Below are 23,707 nucleotides of genomic sequence, written 5' to 3' on the forward strand. Positions count from 1 at the left end.
ACCTGAACAATGCAGAGGCGAATTGTCACCTCAACCTCTCTTTCTGTGGCAAAATGGTAGAACATTAGCCTCACCTGAAATACCTTGGAGTGAGCCTGGACAGAAGCTTTTCAAATTTTCTGTTAAAATTCGCTGGCATGAACTGCATGACAAATTCATCTATTCAGAAACTTGCTTAGTGGTCTTTTGACATTCATTGATTACCTGGCAAACCTTTTTGATGCTGTCATCATTTCTACTTGTTGAAGGTTGGCCAGATTGTGGTTGGTCTTCAACTGACATATCCCATTTTTGAAACAGGAAAACCACTTATAGACCAGCATTTTACCTAAAGTGCTATGCATAAAGGCTTCCTGAAGCATAACAATAGTTTTGGCTGCAGGTTTACCCAAAAGAAAACAAAATTTCAAGCACACTCTCTGTTTCTTCTGGTCAGCCAGCACAAAATCACCAAACTTGCTTGTGAGCACTGATTTAAAAGAAAAAAAAAGCAGCCAGAACAATGAACCAGTTTACACAGGATGATGCCACTTGCCAGACTGGCATGGAAAACTGCATTCACAATGTGCTATGCTGTTTACAGATGATGCCACTATAACGAGAAAATGCACACGTGCCAAGTTCAGATTCGGGTTATTTTTGGGTACCTCCTCATATTTAGATTTTCCTAAAGCCTTTGTTAGATTGCCTCATGACAAGCTGGTGATTAACTTGGTACAGATGGGGTTGGATAGTATATTAGCACTGGATTGGAGATCAGTGTTGGTGGATAGGGACTTGAAAGCTTAGGGACATTTTGCTAAAATTGTGAGGCCAGCATAGCACATTATGTCAGTGATGCAGAGAACGTTGACATGTAGGTGTAAAGAAGCTATGATGCCAGGTGACCAAATCTGTGCACAGATTTGGTCACCTGGTTTTCAAAACGATGAAGAGATGTTGGAAAGGGTTGAGTGACAATTGACTAAGATGATTTCTGGTCTCTGGAATGTTGAGTATGCAGACAGATTGAGGAATCTTCCATTTGCAGAGTCTATTGGATAGAAGAAAGAGGGAGTATATATGATTGAGATATGTCGTAAAGGGATATTACCCAATTAAATGTGAATGAGATTTTTCATAGAATAAGCAAAGATGGGATGTGGAGGGAAGAAAGAACAAGGGCTATCATTGGATGCTGTATAAGAAATGCATAAGCAAGGGAGTGAGGAGTAGATTTTTAGCATGGAGAGTGGTAGGCCATTGGCATGCATTGCCTGAAAGTGTGGTGGATGTGGAGACTGAATGCATTTAAGTCACATTATGATGAACTGTGTACGAGGGTGGTCTGAAAAGCTCTCGGCCTCAACCATAGATGGCTACACTATCGGCAAGACTTTTTTTTTTTCTAAGTTGGTACATCTGTCATAAGCATTCATGTGAAATTGCAAGTCATTCTATCAAGTAGTTTGTTTTATACAGCTGTCTGAAGCAAAAGTGTTGTCTGTCCCTTGAAATGGATAAAATTGAGTATTGTGCAGTTATAAAATTCTTTGTAAAAGAAGGTTTAACGCCAAAAGAAATTCATTTGAAGTTCATAAAAATTTATGGCCACTCTTCTCCTTTGTTTTCGACAATTAAGAAATGGGCTGCCAAATTTAAATGTTGCTGTACCAGCCTTGAAGATGACCCACGTGAAGGATGTCCAAAAAGTGTAACAACACAAGAAATCATTGATCAAGTGCACAATGTGGTATTGGATTACCGGTGAGTCAAAGTGCATGAAATTGCTGAGACTATAGGCATTTCAAAAGAATGTGTGGGATATATTTTGCATGAAATATTGCAAATGAAAAAGCTTTGCGCAAGATGGGTGCCATACTTGCTCACAGCAGATCAAAAATGCACTCGCATGAAATTCTCTGAACGGTGCTTGGAGCGTTTTAACAAGAATAAAACTGATTTTGTGCATCAATTTATTACTATGGATGAGACTTGGATTCGCCATTACCCACTAGAATTAAAACAGTGGACAGAAGCCTGTTCTTCAGTGCCAAAGAAGACAAAGTCAGTTCCATCAGCAGGAAAAGTCATGGCATTTTTTTTATTATCTTGAAAAGGGTAAAACAATAACCAGGGAATATTATTCCGATCTTTTAACCAGACTAGATGAAAAAATTCGCGAGAAAAGACCTGGTTTGCAGAAGAAAAAAATCATCTTTCATCAGGATAATGCACCTGCCCACAAAGGTGTTTTGGCAATGGGAAAATTAAGGGATCTGCACTATGAATTGTTGGAACATTCACCCTGTTCCACCAGATTTTGCTCCCTCTGACTTCTATCTCTTCCCAAAACTAAAACTCTTCCTTGCTGGTCAGCATTTTTCTTCAAATCAAGAGGTGATTGCAGCTGTAGAGGGGTATTTTGCTAAGAACCACTACAGGATAATGGTGCTGGAGCATCGCTGGAATAAATGTATTAGTCTTAAGGGAGATTATGTTGAAAAATAAAAATAATTTTGAAATTATAAATTCGTTTTTTCATTGTTAGGCTAAGAACTTTTTCAGACCACTCTCATATGCCATATATATATATATCGTATCAGGATGTATCATGTGATAACTGAAAAAAGAAACAGAATATATCTGACACACATAAATATACTATTGTTTCTCATCATCGTGAAAAGCCAACAGGAAAATTATCATCTTTCTTTATTCAGAAGGGATTGGTAGGACCTCCCAAAACAGTTAAATTATGTTCTGGTGATATTGTTTAAACATTATGTCAGCAACACTGAGGAAAACTGCTCGAAGCAACATCGTTGGGAATATACCAGTTACGGTAACTCCTCATTGAACACAGAATTATTCTAGAAGTGTGATATCAGAATGAGATCTCCTTGATATTCCAGATGGGGAGATAGCTTGAAGATCAAGAAGTGACATATTGATACATAGGAATGGTCACTCAATTCAGACCAGGAATATCATCCTTACTTTTGATACATTAAATTCCCCTAACATCAGTAAAAGCAGTATATCTCAACTTTCCTGTTAGGTTCTACATTACAACAACCAAAATGCTTTAAATGCAATGTTAACGTGTCCCAACTGCATTTTGTTGCTTTACCATCTCTGCCCAATGTGATAGTAAACAGCATTATAATCTTTCTCTGCAAAGAAACCTAAATGTGTCAACTGTGAGGGAGACTATCAAGCCTACTCCTGATCATCCAAATGTAGAAGGGTGAGAAAGTGATGCAAAAGATGAAAACTGAACAAAATATCTTATCAGGATATAAAGAGGAAGCTAGCCAACCATAGCATCTTTCCTGAAAACCCTTAATACTGAGACAGTGGTGGTTAAGAAAATATCAAAAATGACACAAACCTATATGTCTATCCCACCATCCAATAATTTCAGCATACCTGAACTTCATGATTGTGAATGTTTACCTTTGGAGTGTATTAATCGCCCAACCTATTATTGTGTCACTTCTGAAACAATTCCTGAAATGATCTCGCTCAGTAATAACCCACTTGTAAAGACAATTATGGCAAAAGCATCACTGAAGGAAAAACACCAGCACCTCCACAGAAAAAAATGGATACTTCTGTAGCCAATGAATGAATGTAAATTAAACAGAAAAACTGACATTTTTCTAGCAGAAGAGATGGACACTGGCTATCCATACATCCCAAAATCAGTTGACAAATACAAACCAGATAAAGTAATCCCACCCTCTCTTGGAAATCAGATAAGTCTATAAAAGAAAAAGAAAAAAAAAGTCTGCAATGGCTGTGAAGCATTCTAAACTTAACAAGTATGGCTGCATTAATCAACTAGTACACAACTGAAATACTTCTTCTTTATACATTATTAAGCACTGTAGATATCTTTTCAGATGTGCCTTTAATGTATAGGATGGTGAGAGTTTTGTTGTAGTCTTCTGTGGTAGATGATGGGGGGGAATTTCTGGGGAGCATTTAGTATTTTGTCTATCTTATGGGGGTTATAGCCATTGCCCAAGAAGGTGTGATGTAAGTGAGTGAGTTCGGCAGTGAGAGCAATGTCATTGGAATAAATCGCTCTAGGTCTGTGGGTTAGTGTTTTAAGGATATCATATTGTTGAGGTGTGATTGTGTAAATATCTCCGTGTGTGTGTGTGGGGGGGGGGGTCCATAAACAGAGAATGATAAGGAACCATCTGGAAGCCATGTGATTAGTGTATCCAGGAAGGGAAGACAGTCATTAGCTTCCAGTTCTATTGTAAAGTGGATTTTTGGGTGTTGACTATTTAAATGCGCTAAGAATGTACCAGTGTGTCTGGGGCATGTGGCCAAATAGCAAGCACATCATCAGCAAGCACATATAGCCAAATCCTTGGTTTGAGAGTTGGCTGTATTGATAGCTAGTTTTTCCAAGTGGTCTATATAGAAGATGGCTTAAGAGGGGAGACCATTGCTGTCCCATCTAATTGTTTGTATATTTTCCCTTTCCATGTAAAATAACCTGCCTAATGTAAATTTAAATAGTTGAAATATATCAGGGGGAAAGTGAGTGACTTTAGTAATTCAAGGGTTTCAATTAACGGTACATTTGTGAATATTGAGGTGTTATCAAAACTCGCCATTATGTCTGAACTTTCTAAGGTATGGTTATCTAAAATACTTCTTAGGTGGATAGAATTTTTAACAAAAGAGGGAGAATTGTTTGTGAGAGTGGCTAGTAGCTTGGCTAAATGTCTAGCAAGTTTATATGTGAGACTGTTTATACTATCCACAATAGGGCATAAGGGTGTATCTTGTTTGTGAATTTTTGGTGCTCCATATATCCTGGGTGTTTTAACATCTAAAGACTTCAGTTTGCTCACTGTTTTTTTAGGCCAGGAAGTGACTTTCTTCAATAATTTGCACACTTTATTCTTCTGTGAGTTGGTGGGATCCCAATCTATAATTTGGTATATTGACTGATCTTGTAGAAGTATGTGCATTTTGCTTTCATATTCTGTTGAATCCATCACCACAGTTGCATTTCCTTTGTCTACTTTGGTTATGATAATGTGGTTATTATTGTACCCTGCCTACGCACCTACGTGCAAAAGCTTGTCGTAGGGAATTTGGCTATCTATTGTTAGGTGTCTATGCTAGTATTCGAGGAAATGGTGGTGTACTCCATTCAACTCTAACACCCTGCCCCAGCACAGCAATTATTGGAACCTTCTTGTCTGACTCTCTGGCGATGGATGACTTGTTGGATTGAGTTGGTGGGTCAGTAGTATGAATCTACCACCAATGAATTATTGTATAATCTAGAAAGGAGGAAAATAATATCCTTTTTTTAGGAGTAGATGGGGGTCATAGATTCTAGGGTTAGGCTAATTATAAGTTAGTATGTAAGATAGACAAAGGATATTGAATATTAGCATGGCAAACAATAACAGATAGGTGCAAGTTTGACTGACCAAATCCATGGCTGGCACTGCGACAGTACGAACCATCTGGCAATAATCTTAATAATATGGGTCTGTAGCTTTTGTAATACAGTGGTGAGTATAGCTAATGAGACTGTGGTAAATGTATGAACTTAAAGACTTTAGGTTCCTAAAATGAGATGGTAGTGAAGCAACCATTTAGCCAGTACCAAGAGAGATCATCCTACCAGTGATTTAAGACAGGTTACTTTTACCCTACTAATGACTAGTTGTTGTGAAAGTAATCCTGTTTGGTATGAGAGGAACCGCAGGTTCAGGCACTTGATACATGTGCTTGGTCGAGTGACCAGTAATGCAAAGCTACAATCCGTGAAATTATGATTGAACACCTCTAAGTCAGAATCCCATCTAGCCACTGCAATGATATCATTCCTGCCTTGCATGTTGAAAGGCAGCACTAGCCAGAGTTACTTTCATACTGTTATGGTGCAATAACTCTGGCGATGAGACTATTCGGCTACTTCTTCCTACACTGCACCATTCAGGTGTGACATGCAGCTACAAATCATCTGCAGATGATATAGGGACTGGCTAATTGTTTGATTGTTGTATAAATTGCTATAATCACAAAAGAATAAGATGTGCGAATTATTGAAAAAAGTCACTTCCTTGCCAAAAGACACAGTTAAACTCAAGCCCTTCCACATTGAAACACCTAGGATATATTGCGCACCAAAAATTCACAAACAAGGTACACCCTTATGCCCTATTGTGGATAGTATAAACAGTCCCACATATAAACTTGCTAGACATTTAGCCAAGCTACTAGCCACTCTCACAAACAGTTCTCCTTTTGTTAAAATTCTACCCACCTAAACTCATCATCCATGCACCATATTTAAACCATATGTGAAATTGCAAACTCTCATCCGAGGAGTCTATGAAGTTATGAAGTGCCCTGTTTGTGTGATCGAGCTTACTATGGACAGACAGGAAGAACTGAGGACATCTGCCTCAGTGAACATAAAAAATACATCCATCACTATCACTATGGCAAGTCAGGTCTAGCAGACCATGCTTTAGATACCCTTGCACACAGGATTGATTGGGGTGTGGGGGAATGTGCACAGAAGCTTTTATAAGTCAGAGAGGTTTTCCTGGAATCAACAGAAGCTTTGAAACATACTCCAAACCTCAACAAGTATGGCTGTATAAATTTGCCAAAGATTTGGGAGCAGTCATCTTAAGACCAAATTAATACCCGCTTTTTTTTTTTTTCCCCTCAACATAGATAGCACTTAATTAGGACTTCAGTCTTTGTGTTGTGTGTTACAATTGTTCAAAATAGTCCCATTATTATACCAGATTGTTGCTGTTTCACGTACTATGACAAACTGTTTTTGTGCTCAGAAGATGCTGGATAGAATACCAGTGCAATATCAGCAATAAGATAATAAATATTTATTTTCTTATCGGTCTGTGTTCTCATCTATGCTGTTAAAATTAATGAACTGCTGGATTTTGCAAAAATGTTTGACAGGACACCACATGGAACTCTGTTATGCAAACTGCAACAAATGGAGATGGATATTGGACTGGTGATATGGATAAAAGGGTGGCTGATGGACAGATACCAAAAAATAGTATATGAAGAGCAGAATCCAGGAGAAGGCAGGTGACTAGTAGTGTGCCACAGGGCTCTGTGCTTGGACCACTGCTGTTTAATTTGTACATAAATGATATAGAATAATTTGTAGGGAGATGTTCAGTTGTTTGCTGATAGTGCAAAGTTGAGTAAGGTAATAGTTAATCAAGGTGATATAGGGAGCTTGTAGGATGATTTAAATAGGTTGGCAGTATGTGCAAAACATAATGGATGTCAATTTAATGTGGAAAAGTGTAAAGTTCTCTATTTTCGGATACAAAGATAACAAGCTGAGTATCACAATAAGGGAAATGTATTCCAAGAAATTGATTAAGCCAGGGATCGGAGATTTGGGGGTAGCAGTAGATAGAGTTGAAGTTTAGAGGACATATTGCTAAAGTAACAGGGTAACTCCCAGAATTGGTTATTGAAGAATACACCAACAAGCAGAAATAAGGGAGTTATCATTTCTTTTTATAAAGCCTTTATATGAGCACATCTCAATTACTGTGCTCAACTCTGATTTCCTGGACTTCTCGGGAATGAGGAACTAATGGAGAGGATTCCAAGATGTTAGACCAAGATGGTGAATGATTTGTAGAATGCTACCTATGAGGAAGATTGAGGGTTTGTGGATTGCAAAATTTGTTTGATAGGTGAAGAAGTGGAGTATGATACATTTAAGTTACTTAAAAGATTTTATGAAATTAATAGTATGGAAATATTTTGGCACTTGACTAGAGGAAGCAAAACAAGAGGTTATTCCCTTAAGTTGGGTAAGAGTGTTGTTAGTAAAGATGCAAGGACTAGATTTTTTGCTTGTAGAGTGGTGAATGAATGGAATAGTTTTCCTGAGTCAGTTGTGAGTGTTTTGCCTGTTGGTCGTTTCAAGGAGAGGTATGATAGATATTGTGTTGATAGTTTGGGCCTCCCATGATACGTCTTAGGTCTTCCTGTATAATAATAATAATTTATTTGCTATAATTATTAATCCTGCCTTTTTTCAAATTTACCCATAACATAATATTTCTGTAGGCATGTATTCCATTTCTATTTCTACTATGCTTTTAGATCTTCAACAAGAACTAGTTTGTTGTTTTGCTTTATATCAGTTGCTCTCTTTAATGCCTTAAGGAATTTCTCTTTTAGTGGGATTATACTCACAAATAAGTCCTGTCACATCCATATGGACTAAACAGATGGGCAAATGAATGGGGGTTTCGGTTTAATGCAGCAAAATGTAAGATCTTAATGTTTGGGACACATCGATGGGACGCTGCATACTCTATTGGTGGAGCTGTACTGGAGAAAGTAGGGGAGATAAGAGATCTGGGGTCGATGATTGATAGAAAACTGAAATTCAGGGGACATATTGCAAAGGTGGTGAAGGTAACACAGAGGATTGCTGCAATAATGAGAAGGACACTGACCTGCAGAGAAAAAGGGTTATCATTCCGCTGTATAAGACTCTGATCAGACCACACTTAGACAATTGTTCTCAGATTTGATCCCCAGGATTTGAAAGGGATAAATTAACTGTGTAAAGGGTACAAAGACAGATAACAAAGATGGTTTCAGGACTGTACAATGTTAGATATGAGGATCGGCTGATGGAATGTGGAGTGCAGAGTTTGGTGGATAGAAGAAGGAAAGGTGATATGATTGAGACTTTTAAACTGTTGAAAGGTGGTTACAGGGTTGACACTGGGGAGTTCTTTCACTTGGTTGAACAGAGGGAAGGAGTGATGACAAGAGGCCCTCCCCGAAAGTTACGGAAGGAAACTGTGAGAAAGAGAGTGAGGAGTGGTTTCTTTGCATGGAGGGTGGTTGAGCCATGGAATGCATTGCCTGATAGAGTGGTGAGAGTGAGAATGGTCAATGAGTTTAAGGAGTGGTATGTTAGACTTTGTGTTTTCTAGAAGGGACCTTCTGCAATGAGTCTTGATAGACTTTGTGTTTCCTAGGAAAGACCTCCCATGATGAGTCTTTTGACTCCATGGAGGCGTGAATAATAATAATAATATGAGAATGGCTAACCAGCTTTTAGCTGGTTAGCCATTCTCCAGATGTGACACGATTTTATCTCCTAAAAGCTTCAGATTTTTTGTTCTCAAAAACAAACTGACTAGAAGAACATATAGTAAACAGGCATAAGAACACTGGCCTCAAAGCTTTAGCTGCTTTAGTCATAATTTCAGACACTAACAGCACCTCAGTAACACTAGTTTAGTCCACATATCATTCTGCTAGCTCAATCTCTACCATTCAGGTTTCATCCCTATTTTCAGACTTAATATTTCAGAAAAATGCAATATAATAATATACCTCTCAAGCATAGGTAAAAAGCAATTAAAAGGGATTTTTGTTTATTAAAAACAAAATAAAAAAATACACGTTTATAATAGTTGAATGAATTGTTACTGTGACAATTTTGTGTTATCAGTCAGATCATAGAATATTCACTGAATGTCTTTTTTTTTTTCAACTTCAGTAGATGTTTTTTTGAATTTATGAGAATAGAAAATGTGCAGAGATAAGTTTGTAAGCAGTGTGGATTGAAAATTCAAAATGTCATTAGCATTTCAAGCCTGTTTTTAATGCTAGCTAACATTTTCACCAATTTTCATTTTTACCAAATTCATTATGATACTAAAGTACCTTCACTAAATTTTAAAGTTATGCATTTTTTTCTGTTTTACAGGAATTAGTGAGTGAAAAAATAAAAAATCAGCAGTTGGCAAGTGAAGTAAATAGAATTACTCCTTTATTAGAAAGAGCTGGCTTGAAGAAAGAAACCGCAATTTTACCTGAATTTAATTGGCAGTTGGAATATAGGTACCATTTGTTTTCTTTATTACTTTTATACTTTTTTTTATTTATAATATTGCAAAATCCCATTTTAATGAAACTTTTAGGTTAATACAAATATCACAGTACAGATAGGTAGAAAATCCCTATATGGGAGAGAATCACATAATGCAATTCTTCAATTCTGTCCTTATTGAATATAATTATGGATGACATAATTACCCAATTCAAGGAACAGAATTTAATGGAATAAATATGAAAGAAAAGATTTAAACTTAATTTGATATTCAGGTGTCGCACGGATTAGATCGTCGTCTTGTCGAGAGCTCCTGAAAAGATCAGTATTATTTTGTTAACATTAGATATTTTACCAGAATTTTAAGTAGTATTGTTTGCTTTTTGTTTCTTGGTGTGTCTGTGCAATTTTTGCGTGTTTTATGTTATTTTAATTATTATTTTTAAGAAAAGATAGCGTACACATGGCACCGATAAAGAAAAAAATGGCGGCCAGGTCGCCATGCTTGCTTAAGAGTTTTGATGTAAAAGAATTTATGCAATGTGCTGTCTGTGAGATGTATGCCTTGCGAAGAGCGGTAGGAGTCTGGTTAGAAAGTGATAGTGGAGTTAATATGTGTAGAAAGTGTAAAGAGAATGAGGACTTCAAGCGTGTTTCGTGTATCGAGACTGATATCGTTAACGGTAGTCAGAATGTAGAAAATGGCGGTGTACTAGAGAATTGCGTGGTAGTGCCAGATATGTGTGAGAGCGTCGCTGAAAGTGTAAATGAAGGTAGAAACACCGAAGGCATGGATGATTTGATCGATAATGAAAATGGTGAGATAAATGCGAGTAGCGAAATTGCCCGTTTAAATGGCACGATACACAGAGCCAAACGACAACTGGAGCGTATGCAAAAATGTGTGTTGAACGTACCGACAAATAACCGGCGGAAGTCTGTGACGGCAAATAATAGAATGTACATAAACGTCAATAAAATGAAGGAGCAAGTGCTGTATGGGGATTCGCTATTAAGAGGCGTAATAATTGAGAGTTTAACGAAGTCGTACCAGCCGGGTGCGAACATAAAGGACGTCAGCGAATCTATTTGACTGCAAAAACAGAGGGTGAAAGAGATAATAATAGTGGCAGGAACGAATGATTTGAAAGAGGACAAAATGGAAATGATAGAGGATGTGAGGGAGTTGTTTGAGGTAGCAAAAGAGAAGAGTGAGAGAGTTAGGATGGTGAGTATCTTACCGCGGTATGACAGCGAAGTGTTTAGAAGGAGGGCCATAATTGCCAATGACTTTATGCGTGGGTTATGCATGGAGAGTGGTGTGGAATTTGTGGATGTGTGGAATGAGTTCGATGGGCGAAAGGACTTATATAAGATGGATGGGTTACATTTGAATGGAGTTGGTGTACGGAGACTTGAAAGAGTGTTGATGAATGATGTGGAAGTGGATGTACAGACTCAGGGAAACTAGATTTATTAAGAGGGGGGGGAGTAGATATGCAGACTTTAGGGGGGGCAGTTAAGTGTATGAATGAGTATATTATGCCCGGGCGAGTACGACGGACAACAAATCAGAATGGGATAATTAGTATAAGGAATCAAAGTAGGGATGGGACAAATGGGCTTCTGCGATTCATGTACACTAATGCCAGGAGTATTAGGAACAAGAAGGAAGAGTTTTTGGCCATGGTTGGCACTTCCAGGCCACAGGTTGTCGGTATTAGTGAAACATGGCTGACAGAAGATGATAAAGCTAGTGGGATTGAATGCGATGGGTATAGCGTGTTCAGGAGTGACAGGGTGAATAAAAAGGGGGGAGGAGTGTTATTGATGATAGCTGATGAGCTTCAGCCAAGGAGTATAGAAGTTGAACTGCAGGATGGGGAAAAAAGCACATTTGAGGCTGTTTGGTGTGAGATACAATCTAGCAGAACAAAATATACAATTGGGTGCTGCTATAGACCGGGTGATGGAGTGGACGGTGGGAATAGTATGCATAAGCAAATAGAAGAAATGAATGGAAGGAGGGTAATTATTATGGGTGATTTCAATTATGGTAACATTGACTGGAAAGAGGAGAGGGCACATGGGAGGAAGGAATTGGATTTTATGCAGTTATTAAGGGACAACTATCTACGGCAACATGTATTGGAAAATACCAGGGGGCAGAGAGTGCTGGACCTAGTAATTGCAACTGAGAATGTAGCTGTAACGAACATGACCATGTTGCCACCAATTGGTGAGAGTGACCATAAGGTCATGACTTGGGAGGTGGCTAAAGGAGTCGAATTTACAATTAAGACAGGGTATATGTGGAATTACCGGGCTGGTAAGTATGACAAGCTTAGGTGTGTGCTTGGCTCCATGCCATGGCATGTAAAACTGCAAGGGCTGGATGTTGATGGTGCATGGGAGGTGGTTAAGAACTGTTTGCAGGAGGCAATGGTTGACTGTATACCAAGAGTCCGAATAATAAATCAGGTAGGGGTTAAATGGATGAATAACACTATTAAGCTTGAGCTGCAAAAAAAGAAACAATTGTGGAGGGAATTTAAGGAGAAGGGTGACCATCAGGTGCATGAACAGTATAAAGCTCAGGCCAGGATGGTAACAAGGGTGGTAAGAAAAGCAAAAGCAGATTACGAAAGGAAATTGGCCATGCAGGCTAAAGAGAATCCCAAACAGTTTTTTCAATATGTTGCAAGTAAAAGGAAAAATGCTGAGGGTAGGGAGGTAACTGAATCAGTCGATGTTGTGGAATTACTGAGCGAGCACTTTGCAAGAGTATATCATCCAGGTGGTGGCTTTGTGGAAATGGAGGAACCAACAGCTTATACTGAAATTGTGATGAATGAGGTAGAGGTAACTAGTCTATTACAGAACCTCAATGTCAATACATCTGTGGGATTGGATGGTATACCAGCTCGTGTCGTACGTAAAGCGGCCAAAGAATTGTCAGTGCCCTTGATCATTATGTTTAATTTGAGCCTCAGGACTGGGTCAGTCCCAAGGGGGTGGAAAGAGGGGAAAATAGTTCCACTGCACAAAGGTGGTTCCAAGGCTGCTGTTGAAAATTACCGGCCAATCAGCATAACAGGAATCATTATCAAGGTCTTAGAGATAATAGTCAAGAGGAAAATACAAGATTGGATAGAAGAAAATGGGATACTGTATCGGGGACAGCATGGTTTTGTGAAGGGTAGGTCATGCCTCAGTAACTTGCTCACGTATTATAACACAGTGACAGCTGAACTGGATAAGGGTAATGGGTTTACAGTGATTCTGCTGGACCTTGCTAAGGCCTTTGACAGGATACCACATGGAATTCTAATCAGTAAATTGCAGCATATGGGAATGGACATAGGGTTGGTGAGATGGATAGGAGGGTGGTTGACGGAGAGATATCAGAGAGTGGTTTACTCAGGAGTAGAGTCCACAAGACGGCCTGTGACTAGTGGTGTACCACAAGGATCTGTTCTTGGACCACTGCTGTTTAATTTGTTCATAAATGATATAGGAAAGGATCTGAGAGGAACAGTTCATTTGTTTGCGGATGATGCGAAGTTGGGTAGGGCAATAGTGAATGCAGATGACGTCAGAATTTTGCAGGATGATTTGGATAGATTGGAGGTCTGGGCTAAGGAGAATGGATGTCAATTTAATGTGGCAAAATGTAAGGTTATGCATTTTGGGGTGAAAAGATTGGCGGCAGTTTACTGCATTGGTGGAACAGTGCTCCAGGAAATTGATGAGGCACGAGATTTAGGAGTGTTGGTGGATAAGGAATTGAAATTTAGGGGACACATTGCAAAAGTGGCCAAATCAGCTCATCAAATCACTTGGTTGCTGAAGAATACGTTGACAAGCAGAGACAAGCAGGTTATTGTTCCTCTGTATCGAGCCTTGATAAGACCTCATCTCGACTACTGTGCTCAGATTTGGTCACCTAGGTTTCTTCTTGATGGGGAGGAGGTGGAGAGGATCCAGAGGCGAGTGACCAAGATGATAGCAGGTCTGTGGAATGAACCGTATGAGAACAGGTTGAGGATTTGTGGGTTGCAAAAATTGGTTGATAGGCAGAGGAGGGGAGATATGATTGAGACATTCAAATTACTGAAGGGTTTCTATAAAATTAATTCAGAAGATATTTTTGAGAACAGGGCTGGTTGTGGGAGGACTAGGGGACATCCATGGAAACTGGGCAAAAGTGTGGTTAGTAAAGGTGTTAGAGCTGGGTTCTTTACTTTTAGAGTAGTGAATGAGTGGAATGCGCTCCCTGAGTCTGTGGTGGATGCTGTGACAGTGAATGAGTTTAAGGCGAGGTATGATAGATACTGTATGAATGTCGAATAGTTGTGATGAAAATGATTTGGGGCCTCCCTCGATGAGTCTAATGACTCCCTGGAGTTGCCCGTAATAATAATAATAATTCATATGACACACTATTACTTACAAGAAATAAAGATGATAACTACCAAAGGCATTTAATGGAACTATTGCAGATATGCAGTAATTTTAATATGGAAATATCTATAGAGAAAACAAAGACAATGGTAATTGCAAAATAATAAATATGATGTAAATTGGAACAAAATAGAAAAATATTAGAACAGGTAAAGAATTTTAAGTTCTTTACCTGTTCAGTTCCACTCAGAATTGAAATAACAATTCTGAGTGGAACTGATAGAAAATTTAGAGAGGTATCATGTTGACATAATTTTTGTTGCTGAAACAAAAGGAAAAAAACTGATGAAATTCTTTTAAACAATGACTACATGATACTATATTCAGGCACTTGATGATAAGTGAAAGGAAGGAGTAACTGTAGCTTCAACATCAAACACAGATAATCTGAATAAGGTAGTATCAAGTAGAGTGATATAGACAAACATCAAAATGGGGAATTATACAATGAGACTTATTTGTTAAGAATAAAAAAATTATTGTTTAATACTGACCATATACAAATATTTTAACATTCTTTGCCTACCAGTTTCACTAGCAAACTGTCTAGCTTTTTCAAGGCGTTGACGGAAAAGTATAAAAAATACTAGTAATTGCAAATTGAAAGGAACATAAAAACATTGTAAACACTCCAGTAGCTAAGGTTGCACGTTTGCATGACAGAGACTGAGTGGACTTATTGTTCTTAATCATTATCACGCATGCATGTTTGTTGTAAACGCATAATGTGATTACTAGCTAGCTGTAGTTAAGATGGATTTAGAGAGAGGATGAGGTATTTCCATGAACTGTTAAGAATAGTGCCCTGGTTTCTGTTGAGTTTTCCGCCAGTTTTTAACACTGCTGCGGCTTCCTTGAATAAACGATGTCTATAATCGTCGTCTAAATATGGCATGGAGCTATTTTACCACTCTATCGTGTGGTTAGACGTACAGAAATGATGTACTAAGCCGGAAGAAATAATTCTGTTGTGGTTTACATCACCAACGTGCTCTCTCTGTCTGATCTCCAAACTTCGTGAAGTTTGTCCGATGTAGACGAGACCACAGGAGCAAGGAATGTAATATATTCCTGGATATCAACAGAATCCTATATCAAGAATAGTTAGCATTTTGTAAATAAACTCCAAGCCATTAAGATTGAACCAACAGACATACTAGCCAGTCTGGATATTGTGTCCCTCTTCACCAATGTACCAGTAGAAGAGGTAATAAACATCATTCAAGACCTCTTTCCTCTAGACATCACACAGATGTTTAAACACTACCTTCAGTCTAATTTCTTCAAGGTCAGTAACACCATATACCAACAATTAGAAGGCCTAGCAATGGGAAGTCTGCTATCACAATCTTGTGCAGACCTATTCATGGAAAAACTTGAAAAAGAAATTCTCTCAACAATCTCCCCTAGATCATCTATATGGTGGAGATATGTTGACGATATTTTCATTATATGGCAAGATAGCGTAGAAAACCTAAAATCGTTTGTGAATAAAATCAATTCCATACATAACAAGATAAAATTCGCTCTGCAAGTTGAAAACAACAACCATCTACATTTTCTAGACATCTTGATAAAAAGACAATCAAATAGTGTCAATTTATCTATTTACAGAAAGCCGACAGAGACTGGAAGATACTTCTAACCATCACAAGACACACAAACTAAGCATTATCCATATGTGAAAAATAGAGCACGTAAGTTTATATCAGAAGAGGAGAATACACAGACTGAAATCTCACTAATAGCCAAAACATTATCACAAAATGGATACCCTCCGAACATCATCAAAAAATATCTATACGGTGACAACCCCAGACAAGAAGAACCAAACTCCCAGCACATTTCTACTGTAGCAATTCCCTTCATCAAGTCAATTTCTTATCAAATAGCCAGAATACTAAAAGCCAGAGTGATCTTCAAACCAACCACCAGCATCAAACTTTTTTAGCATCACCAAAAGACATTAAGGTTGGTCGATTGGTAGAGCCAGCAAAGTTTGGTCGATTGGTAGAGCCTCTGCTACTAATGACTCAGTTAAGTAAGTTTTAGCCTGTTAGTAGTTGGAAGGGGACCAATCGTTCAATGCTGTTGGCACACTCTCTCTCGATGAGTCTTTGGACTCCCTGGAGGTGTCTAATAATAATTACATTCCTTGCTCCTGTGGTCTCGTCTACATCGGACAAACTTCACAAAGTTTGGAGATCAGACAGAGAGAGTACGTTAGTGATGTAAACCACAACAGAAGTATTTCTTCCGGCTTAGCACATCATTTCTGTACATCTAACCACACGATAGAGTGGCAAAATAGCTCCATGCCATATTTAGACGACGATTATAGACATCGTTTATTCAAGGAAGCCGCAGTAGTGTTAAAAACTGGCAGAAAACTCAACAGAAACCAGGGTACTATTCTTAACAGTTCATGGAAAAAACCTCATCCTCTCTCTAAATCCATCTGAAGTACAGCTAGCTAGTAATCACATTATGCGTTTACAACAAACACGCATGCATGATAATGATTAAGAACAATAAGTCCACTCGGTCTCTGTTACGCGAACGGCTACTAGAATGTTTACAACATTTTTATGTTCCTTTCAATTTGCATTTACTAGTATTTTTTATACTTTTCTATCAACGCCTTGAAAAAGCTAGACAGTTTGCTAGCGAAACTGGTAGGCAAAGAATGTTAAAATATTTGCATATGTTTAGACAATAAGTTTTTTATGCTTAACTTTCAAATGACCAAATATGTTTAATTTGAGACTTATTTGTGTCTGTGGTCCAACAGAAGGTTTGCATAAGAAAGAGGTTGAGGAATTTTTTGAGTAATTAGAGAAAGCAGCTGCCATAAAGGAAAAAAGGAAAAGTTGGTCCTTGGAAATCTAAACAGAAGAATAGGAAGTGAATACCAAACATAAAGAATTGTTTGGTGAATATGTGAAGAAAAAGACAAAGCCTAATAATATAATTACCTGCTAGATTTCTGTTCAGAGAATGGATTAATCATTATTAACACCTTGTTCCATCATAAAGGTGTGCACAAATTTATGTGGAAAGAAGATGCAAGAAATAAGAAAAGTCTCATTGACTGTGTTATCTTTATTAGTGATATCTTCATTCCAATTCAGGACATGAGTATACCAGGGAATTTGAAGTGATCACAATTTAGTTTTCAGCAAGATAAAAATTTATAACATATTATTGAAAGGAAAAATATTTAAGAAAATTTTAAAAGAATAAAACTGATCAGCTTTCCGATGTGACATATAAACTCAGATATATACCAATGTTATTGGAGAAAATGAAGTAGTTTAGAGATAAACCTTGGAGACTTAGTGGCATGCCCTGTAGATAGCATTAATTGATTCTGCCAGAGAGGCTTGTGGTGAAGTTGTCTGCAAGGATAGTAAGAAAAAGCCACCTTACTCTACCAAAGCAAATTCAAGTTTGAGAGTCATTTCCTCAATTCAGCAGCAGCTCTTATCAACTATCCCAACCTAAACAAGTATGGTTGTATCAGACTTCCCCTCATATGAGGAACATTCATCCGCAGACAGTCAGCTCAACAACAGGAACACCCAACCAAATCCAATAGGTGCGTTATTGTAAGACTTTAGGTCTTCCTATATACCACCTATTTTTTCATCTTTGTTACTGAAGTGTGCCTGCATACCATGTCTAATACAAGTGTATTAAATCCCTGATGATGCTGATTTGACTTCATTGAAATATAGAAAATAAGTAAATGATTTTATTTATTAACAAATACATTGTTAATTTTCTTAAACAATATATGATGCAAGTTAAGGTATTGGAGAGGTTGGTTAGAGCTGGGATACAAAAGTGGGTTGATAACAGTGGTATTCTTTGAGTTGTCAGGATTTGTTCAAGGAAGGTCATGTTTTGCCAGCTTATTATTACCAAATGTATTAAACAAGAGAGATGTGTATACAGTGATATACTTCAATTTTGCAAGCTTTTGATAGATTGCCACACTACAAGTTGGTAACTAATGGAGCAAACTGGATTGGATGATAGATTATTGAGTTGAATGGGCAACTGGCTCTCAGATAGGTATAAGCAACTTTATGGAGGTGCGGTATCCCAGATGAGGAAAGTGACTTAGTGATGTGCCACAGAGGTCTGTTTTGGGATCATCGTTATTTAATTTGTATATTAATAATATTGGAATGAGTTTAGCTGCCAATGATGCAAATCTGGGGAGAGAGTGATGAGAAATCAAGTATATGTTGCAGCCTTACATGAAGACTTGAGTAGATTGTATGAGTGAGCAACAGTATGGAACTGTCATTTCAGTATTGCAATGTGTATGGTTCTGTAATTTGGTAGGCAACAGTGGGATGCAAAGCCTACACTTGGTGCGGAAAATTTTTTAAACGAAGTTGAGACAAGACACCTTGGAGTGGTGATGGATAAGGATGTTAAGTTCAGTGGTGTGATGTGACAAATCCATGTCACATTACACAAGTTGTGAAGTTATTACATCAGATTATGAAAATAATGTGGAGGACCTTAAATGGTCAGAAATAAAAGGTTCTGGTTCCATTGTATAAGACTTGTCAGGCCTTGTATTTATTATTTTGCATAGATTTGGTCTTCTGGTTTGTCTGATGATGAGGATATATGGGAAACGGTCCACAGAAGATGGGCTCAGGTGGTAACTGGTCTTTGGAATGTGGAATATGAAGACACATTGCTGGACTGCAGTTTGCAAAGCCTTATGAATAGGAGGAAGAGAGGGGATATGATTGAGACATTTAACTTGGTAAAGGGCTGTTACTTTGTTAATGTAGAAGAAATTTTTATAGAATGTGTGAAGGGGTAGAACATGGGGACATCCCCTGAAGCTGAATAAGGAGGGGCATAAGGAGCAGGTTCTTTGCATTGAAAGTGGTTGGTGGGTGGAATGCTTTGGCCGATATTGTGGTTAATGTGGATACATTGAAGAGTTGAAAACATGGTTTGATGGGCTTTGTGTGTAACACTATGTACCTCCTGTGGTGAGTCTTTTGACTCTATGGAGATCTGCTGTTAATAATAATAATTAGGAAAGTGCAAATAAATGCAATGAAGAGAGACAAGGTAGATCATAAAGAGTGGATTTTATGGTTAATAATCTCCAGTTCTGGCAAATGCATGTGTTCTGTTCTTCTTATAGAACATATCATGCGGAATGTAGTTAGAATTTTTAAAATAGACTGTAGTTGTAGAAGATACAGTTATACTTGGACTCCCTCTGAACACAATCTGGTAGAGTATTCACTAGCTAGTTGGAAGCTCCTGACATATTATCATCAGGTTTGGTCCTTTTTACAATCTAGTGACTGGTGCGTGAAACTGCTTTACTATACCCTTGAATTGAAGAGATGCTAGCTTCATAATTAATTATGATATGTTGAGCATGCCTATTAAGGCCATTACCCATGTTGCATGTATGAACAAAGAGGAAGACAGAAACCAGAGCCTCTGCTCTGAGACTAAACATGGCAGTTGCCAGTTCACAAGGTATTGAAAGCTTTCTGCCATTTTTGGTCTTGTTGAATTTCATCTACAGTAGAGAAAATGAATGAGGATGTGGGAAGCATTTGGTCTATGAGTTTAAAGTGTGGATGAGGGGAACTACTTGATAAATATATTAACAGATTGAAAGGAAGAGGGGGATAGAGAAGTGGAGGAAGAATTATAACTACTTACTTTCATGAACAGCAACAACCATTGCAATATATGTTGAAAATATTTCTTTCATATATATCTTAACATTTATATGAAAGAGATTGAGATAACTGAGCAACAGGTCATTGATCAACCTGCTTCTTCTCAAATCAAGAAGTTCTGCTTGTCTATCTGTAATGTAGAAAAACTCTTCTATGATTTGCATGAATATAATTTATTCATAAGTTAAATAATGTGGATATACTCATATCCTGTACGCCCCTTGAGGGTACATGTCAGGAATTTGATAATGATGTTAAATGTCTGGAGTGAATTAGAAAACGTAATTTTTTTTGGATGGAGCCTGTGTAGCTCAGTGGATGTGGCGTTTGCATACCACGGCGCTTGGCCGCATGAAGGAAGGCTTGGTTTCGAGTCTAGTCGGCGACTAGAGGAAATTTTTCTAAGCCTTTTTTTGACCAGTTCCCGAGTTAGTTGATCTCTGGCATGGGCAAGTGGGTTTTTCGTCCTGTAAACTCAAGAAAATCGACCATAGAACTCACATTATTTCAGACATTAAATATATTGTGTTAGGGTTAGGGACCACGAGATGGCGGCACATTTGAGCCGTCTCTCTTCACTGCATACCGCTTAATTAGTGATAGCCTTGGGCCATCTATCTCTGATTGAGTACCAGTGGAGATTGAATTGCCCACTCAGTCTCGCAAAAGTTAGATAGGGCTAAATGGCCTCGCCTACCCCCATATACGGGAATAAAAAGGCGTTAGCTGTTTTTTGGATGCTGAAGAACTAATACTAGTCATAAAAAAAAGATTTGAGGTTAAAGTTCTCTGTAGATGAAACATCTCACATGTTCTAAAATTTTTAGAACATGTGATTTTGATTATGATGAAAATCAGAATATAGCTCTTCAGTGTTAGATAGACAACTGAACGTAAGAAGTGAGTATATTTTTTTGGCCACTATCTTAATTAATTTTAGAATAAGATTACACTGTTTTTTTTTTTTTTTTACCAATAAATTTAATAATAAAATTATGCCAAGTTTCACCAACTGGGCTGTTTGGCTTCTTCAGGGCATACCAATGATAAAGATAACTCAAAGTCACTAGTACATAGAACAAATGTATAAAATATGACAAAATTAAAAAGACGCATAACATCATATGCATGGAGCATGTGTTTCATTAGTTATATGTTATGCGTGTTTTTAATTTTGTTATATTGTATACATTTGTTCTATGTACTAGCGACTTTGAGTTGTCTTTACCGTTTGTATGCCCTGAAGAAGCCAAACAAGTTTCACCAAACCCAGTTGGTGAAACTTGTTGGTATAATTTGTCATTAAATTTATTGGTCAAAAAAAAAACCAGTCTAATCCTATTCTAAAATTAATGAAGGTAAGAAGAGTATCCTAACTGTTATTGATGAATTGTTTGATAGTGAGTATTTTATACACCTAGATAGAAGCTTATTATTTCAAAATAAATATTAATAAATAAAATGTAACTATTTTAATTTGTAGTGGTATATCTAGAAATTTTATTCAGTTTTATAATGTAAGAGGCTTTAAATGAGAAAGGAGGAGTGTTGTGTATTTTCATCAAAACTGTGGATTGAATTTGGGCAGTAAGTGATTGTTAATATATATACATAGAAAAGTAGATGAAAAAATCAAACCCTGTAGTGATCTGCTTCATCATTAGTTGCCGTATGGGATTATCTAGAATGCCAGTATTAGCATTAGGATCCAAGATGAGGTATTGGTCAGTAGTTACTATTTCCTATCCAGGGGGTCATTGCAGGTTATCATCATTTCCCTACGTATTCTCTCTGTGGATCTGTGTGTTCACGGGGGAATGCTAAGAACAATAGCAACTAATGATGGTTTGCCTGTTTTGAGGGATGAAAAACCTGAGTTTCCAGGATAAAAAAAAAAAAAACCTCCACCTCCGTATGAGACTGGCTAATTCATTTTTAGTCAAAAATACCTGATAAGGGTTCTTCACGTCATAGATGGGAATTGAACTTGGGTCTTTCCTACCAAAGGGCTTCATTTGTACCGACTGAGCTATGGAGATCCCTCATCATTAATTAAAGGTTTGAGAGTAAAAATCCACCAACAATAACATATTCCTTCTCCTTCCCATGGACTGACTACTGCTTCAGTTCTCTTGATCCAAATACCTGCTCAGACCAAATAAGAGAAATCATCCTCACAGGAATTAAGGCTTTCATCCCTCATTCCACCCAAAATCCCCAACCACCATTCACGCCTTGGTTCTTGAAGTACAAGGAAAAAAATTCAGCATACAACAAGCGTCTTGAGAGCAAATCTCCAACTGCCCACTCCATCTACATTGCAACTCCTAACAGCTGTATAAGAACATCAACAAATCCATCAAAAGGGGCCAGATGTTGCAAACTTGCCTCCTGTCCAAATGGCAGTTGTGCCTTCTCACTCTTTGTCAAGTCCATTGGGCTCAGCTTTTGTCTGTCCATGTTTCCTCCACTCTCACATGCAGATGGTAGCATAGCCACCTCACCCTAAGACAAAGCCAACTTCCATCACTCTTCTCTTTGAATATCCTGCTTTGATAATTATGGCAAAGCAGTTCCCACCTTACTGAGAACTTCTTGCTTCATGACGCCCATAGTCATCTGCCATAAAGAAATCTGAAGAATCCGTAATAACCTTGAGCACAAACAAGGCATCTGGTCTTGATGGTATCCTGCCTGTTAGCTTGTACTTCAAACTAACACCTATCCTGTATCACTTTTTCAATTTATCCCATTCAACTGGCATCTACCCTACTACATAGAAATGGGTCTTCGTTCAGTCCATTCCAAAAAAGGAGGATAAAACTCAGGCAACAAACTACCATCCAACTGCCTTCGCTTTCATTCCATCTACAATTATGGAGAAAGTCATCAACAGCCAACTTCTATATCATATAGAAACCCACTATCCAGTCAGTGACTGGTAATATGAATTCCACCAGTATTGATTCACAGCGATCTTCTAGCCTTTGATACCCACCTCTGGATTCAAGCCATGGAACAATTCAGATAAACTCACATAAGTCACTTGACATCTCAGAAGCATTTGAGATGTTGAGTGACTTACTTAGCAAATTGCCATTCTACAGTCTATCTTCCACACTCTGTAACTGGATTGCCCACTTTCTCACTGGTCGCTCACTACAAATCATAGTGGATAGTTTCCTCTCCTCATATTTCCCCACCAATGCTGGAGCATCTCGGGGTTCTGGACTCACCCACTCTTTTCCTCCTGTATATAAATGACATGTTCTCACAGATGTCAAATCCTAACCATAGTTTTGCAAATGACAGTACATTGAATTCCTCCTTTTCATTTAACAAACTTGTGCCCAGTTGTTAGAACCTTTAAGCTCCACCATGACAAGTGTCCTAAACCCCTATCTCCTAGCTATATCTCAGTGTGGGGTAAGGGCAACCTTATGGACTTCAGTTCCACCAAAACTCAGTCCTGTCTGATCTCTCTCACAAAAAAGAACTCACATCCCTTCCCCTAACCTTCAGTAATAACCTAATATCCAAATACAATCAGAATTCCCTCCTTGTACTGATCTAATCTACATCTACACCTCTAGCTTTTCCTGGTGTAACACATCTTAAC

General features: G+C 38.0%; 1 protein-coding gene across 3 annotated transcripts in view; it reads left to right on the forward strand.

The window, feature by feature from the left end:
* Positions 1-23,707, forward strand: part of Girdin (protein girdin) — a 576,472-nt gene that overhangs the window by 310,074 nt on the left and 242,691 nt on the right. For all 3 annotated transcript variants that reach the window (XM_090411135.1, XM_090411137.1, XM_090411136.1), the window contains exon 18: positions 9,764-9,897. In XM_090411135.1, coding sequence (XP_090267261.1) covers positions 9,764-9,897 — 134 coding nt within the window. The remainder of the gene's footprint in view (positions 1-9,763; positions 9,898-23,707) is intronic.

Source organism: Typopeltis vanoorti, chromosome 21 (genome assembly GCF_054136105.1).
Source record: "Typopeltis vanoorti isolate ZY-2024b chromosome 21, IOZ_Tvanoo_1.0, whole genome shotgun sequence".
Classification (NCBI taxonomy): domain Eukaryota; kingdom Metazoa; phylum Arthropoda; class Arachnida; order Uropygi; family Thelyphonidae; genus Typopeltis; species Typopeltis vanoorti.